Source organism: Phoca vitulina, unplaced genomic scaffold (genome assembly GCF_004348235.1).
Source record: "Phoca vitulina isolate PV1807 unplaced genomic scaffold, GSC_HSeal_1.0 scaffold28, whole genome shotgun sequence".
Taxonomy (NCBI): Eukaryota; Metazoa; Chordata; class Mammalia; order Carnivora; family Phocidae; genus Phoca; species Phoca vitulina.
Genome location: NW_022589731.1, coordinates 15,520,600 through 15,523,847, shown reverse-complemented (window position 1 = coordinate 15,523,847; position 3,248 = coordinate 15,520,600). Strand labels below are relative to the sequence as shown.

The 3,248-nt window shown below is 56.3% G+C and overlaps 1 protein-coding gene across 1 annotated transcript; it reads right to left on the bottom strand.

The window, feature by feature from the left end:
* Positions 1-1,186: 1,186 nt before the first annotated feature.
* Positions 1,187-2,899, bottom strand: NANOS1 (nanos C2HC-type zinc finger 1). The gene has a single exon (XM_032423405.1). It carries the CDS (start codon positions 2,897-2,899, stop codon positions 2,033-2,035), a length of 867 nt encoding a protein of 288 aa, XP_032279296.1. The 3' UTR covers positions 1,187-2,032.
* Between the last annotated feature and the right edge of the window lie 349 nt (positions 2,900-3,248).

The window sequence follows — 3,248 nt, the reverse complement described above, 5'->3', positions numbered from 1 at the left end:
GTCAATATCAAATTTGTATTAGGCACATCTCATCACTGAGGGATTCTCATGTTGAACATGTCAAAGCTTAAGTGCGCGACACCTAGAAATAGTGTGTATAACAGTTTGGCTCTTTGAAAATACAAAGTATTTGCCTGCCTAGTCCTGTGTTGGAGAAGGACTGTAGTGCTCTTGAAAAGGTAGAACAGCAGTAGGAGAGGTAACAGGGATTCTCTTGACCTGACAACTACCTGAGACCAAAATTAAATGTGTATTTTCTAGCACAACAAAAGAGAATAAGTAATCACATGGTTTTATTAAGGTCCTTGAGTTTAAGACTACTCACATCTAAAGTTCTGTGTTCTGGGGCTGGACTAGCAGGAATGGATTTCTCTTGGCCAACGTACTGTTTGCCTGCACCTCTCCCCCTCGTTCTGACCCCCCTAACTTTGACCAAAAAGTCTCACAGCCTTCCAGTATTATTTACCTCAGCCTCTCTTATACCCTCAAAGGAGTGTTCAAGCCAATCTGCTGTGGAGGAAGTTAGCTGTTTGATATAAAAGCAGTCTAATGTCTAATAAAGGAGCTGAACTCTCCTACTTGGATCTAAGTAGGTATGACTAAATCTGCCATTTTCAGAGAGTGATGTATTTTGTACATTTATCCTAATTCATTCCGTTTTTGCCTCCTCTATCTGTCCTGATGGTAGCTACAAGCCATGGTGTGGCATCTGGTATGGCTATAAATGAGGGTGGGAGCTAAAGTTGGCCTAAGGATAGGGTCTAATCTCCTTTGTGGTAAGTGGTGGGATTCCAGAAACAGACTAGGGTCTTCAGGGAAAAAGGGAGCACGGGGGAGGCTTGTGTTCAACCCCTACTCCATCCATAATTCCTTCAGTGCTTATTCTGGTTTGAGGCCTGCCTGTGCCTAAAGCCAGACACAGCCCATGGTGGAACCTTCTTGAACACAGGCTATTACATTAGTCTTCCCGGAGCTCAAAGGATTGCATCTTCCATTCAGTTTGGGAGACAACAGCTGGAATGAGCTTTCTACTATTTGGGAACTCTGAAATTGAGCAGGGTGAATTAATACTGCTCCCTTTTGATCTTAATGTTACAAATGTTTTTAAAGAACTGGAAATGGGGAGGTGGGTGCATGGACAAAAGGCCAAGTAGCAAATAGGCAAGATAAATGAATTCATATACTGTTACTGTATAAATACACAAGTTTTTAAACAGCACCAATTTCCAAGTGTATACACAATAGGATTATAACTTGGCACAATTTTTCAGGGTGGAAATGCTAGTTGCTAGTTTAGTAATAAGATCTGGTACATAAAAGGATAAGGAGTTGTGTTCTACCTGCTACAGATTGGGCATTTTTACACCTCCAGCCAAGACTGAAACAAGCCACAAGGAGGGACTACCCACACAGATTAATACTGGAAAGTTTACTAAACCTTCACTTTTCAAAACGGTGATGCCGCCAGGGGCTTGCTTTACCTGGAATTAGAGTAACTGATTAAGGACAACTAAGAAATATTGTTTCCAAACAATAAAATAGTCATTTTGCCGACATTCCATAAAATCGCCAGTTTTCAGTTATGAGGCTTTTAAAAAAATATTCTAGACCTAGTAAAGTGCCTCCATAAAATTAAACATCCGAGATTAGATTGAGACAATTCATACTGATGCGCATCTAAAATAGATCGACGTATACAGTAAATAAACAGCGCCATTAAGTTGCCATATTTCAGGTAGTGGAATACACACCCAGCCTTCACCGTCCGGATGTGCACAAACGACAAATCAGAGATAAATCAAGATTTTAGCGTCTAGTCTCAACCGCTCTTCGACAGGAAAGTACTCCGTACGGCCGGCTTGCTTTGAAAAAAACAAAAAACAAAACCAAAACGACTTCCCAAGTTGAGCTAACTGCCGAGCTCCAGGCCTCTCCAACAGCGAGGAAAAGATGGTGCGCAGACCGAAAATGAGAGCGCGGGCAGGCGGTGACCCTGGTGGCGTCAGGTGGCAGCAGACCGGAGCCCAGGCCCTCAGCGCAGCTTCTTCCCGGGCTGGCAGTCCCTGGCGCTGCGCGGCGGCGGGCGGGCGGCGGGCGGCGGCGGCACTTTGGAGAGCGGGCAGTACTTGATCGTGTGCGCGTTGTCGCCGCTGGCGCCGCACAGGGGACACGTGTAGCGGCGCAGCACCGGGCACAGCACTCGCCCGTCGGGTCCCTTCAGGATGTGGGTGGTGTAGAGCGCCACCGCCTCCTTGTTGTTCCGGCAGAACACGCACACCTGCAGCTCGGGCTTGAGCAGTCGGGCGGCGGCCGCCCCGGAGGCGGCGTGCAGCCGGGGCTCGGCCGCCCACGCCGGGGCCCGCTCCTCGCGCGGCGCCACCTCGGCGGCGGTAGGGGCTGCAGCGGCGGGCGCGCAGCCCAGCAGCACGGCGGCGGCGCGACCGGCGAACGGGCTCAGCTCGGCGAAGCGCTCCTCCAGCAGCCCGGCCTCGGCGGGGCCCGCGCACAGCTCCAGCGCGCGCAGCTCCAGCGCGCCGCCCAGGTAGCGGCCCCGGGACCCCGGCTCGTCGCTGTCGTCGTCGTCGTCGTCGTAGTCGGCCGGCCCCAGCGCCGGCCCCAGCGCCCCGGGCCCGGTCCCCGCGTGGGGGGAGCAGCAGGAAGAGGAGGGCGGAGAGGTGCCGCCGCCGCCGCCACCGCCGCGGGCGCAGCCAAAGCGCGGCTCCCCGTCCACCGCCTTGGTGATGAGCGTGGCGAGCCCCAGGTAGTCGTTCCACGAGCTGAAGGGCTGAGGGTGCGCCGGGCCCTGGGCGCTCACGTAGCGGGCGCTGGGCACGAGCGCCATGGGCGGGGGGGCGCGGCCGCGGCTGGGCGAGCGGGGCGCCCAAGGGAAAGCCTCCATGGGCGGGCTGCGGGCCGCGCGCGCCGCCTCCCCGCCGCCGGCGCGGGCCGGACGGAAGGGAAGCGCCGAGCCTGCCCGCCGGCCTGCCGCGGGGTGGGGGCCGCCTCGCAGCCTTTTATCGGGTCCCGCTCCTCCCCGTCCGCCCCCCCCGCCCCCCCAACCTTGGCCTCGCCGCCGCGGCCCTGCCCCCTGCGCTACCCCGCCCCGGCCTCCTTGCCCGCGCCTCGGACGGAGGCGGAGCGGAGGCGGGCGCGCCGGGGGCGGGCAGGCAGTGCGCGCGCTCCGCTCCGGCCCGCGCGGCTCCCGCGCCCCGCGCGCTGCGCCAGCCTCGCCAGCTGCGGGCGCCTTT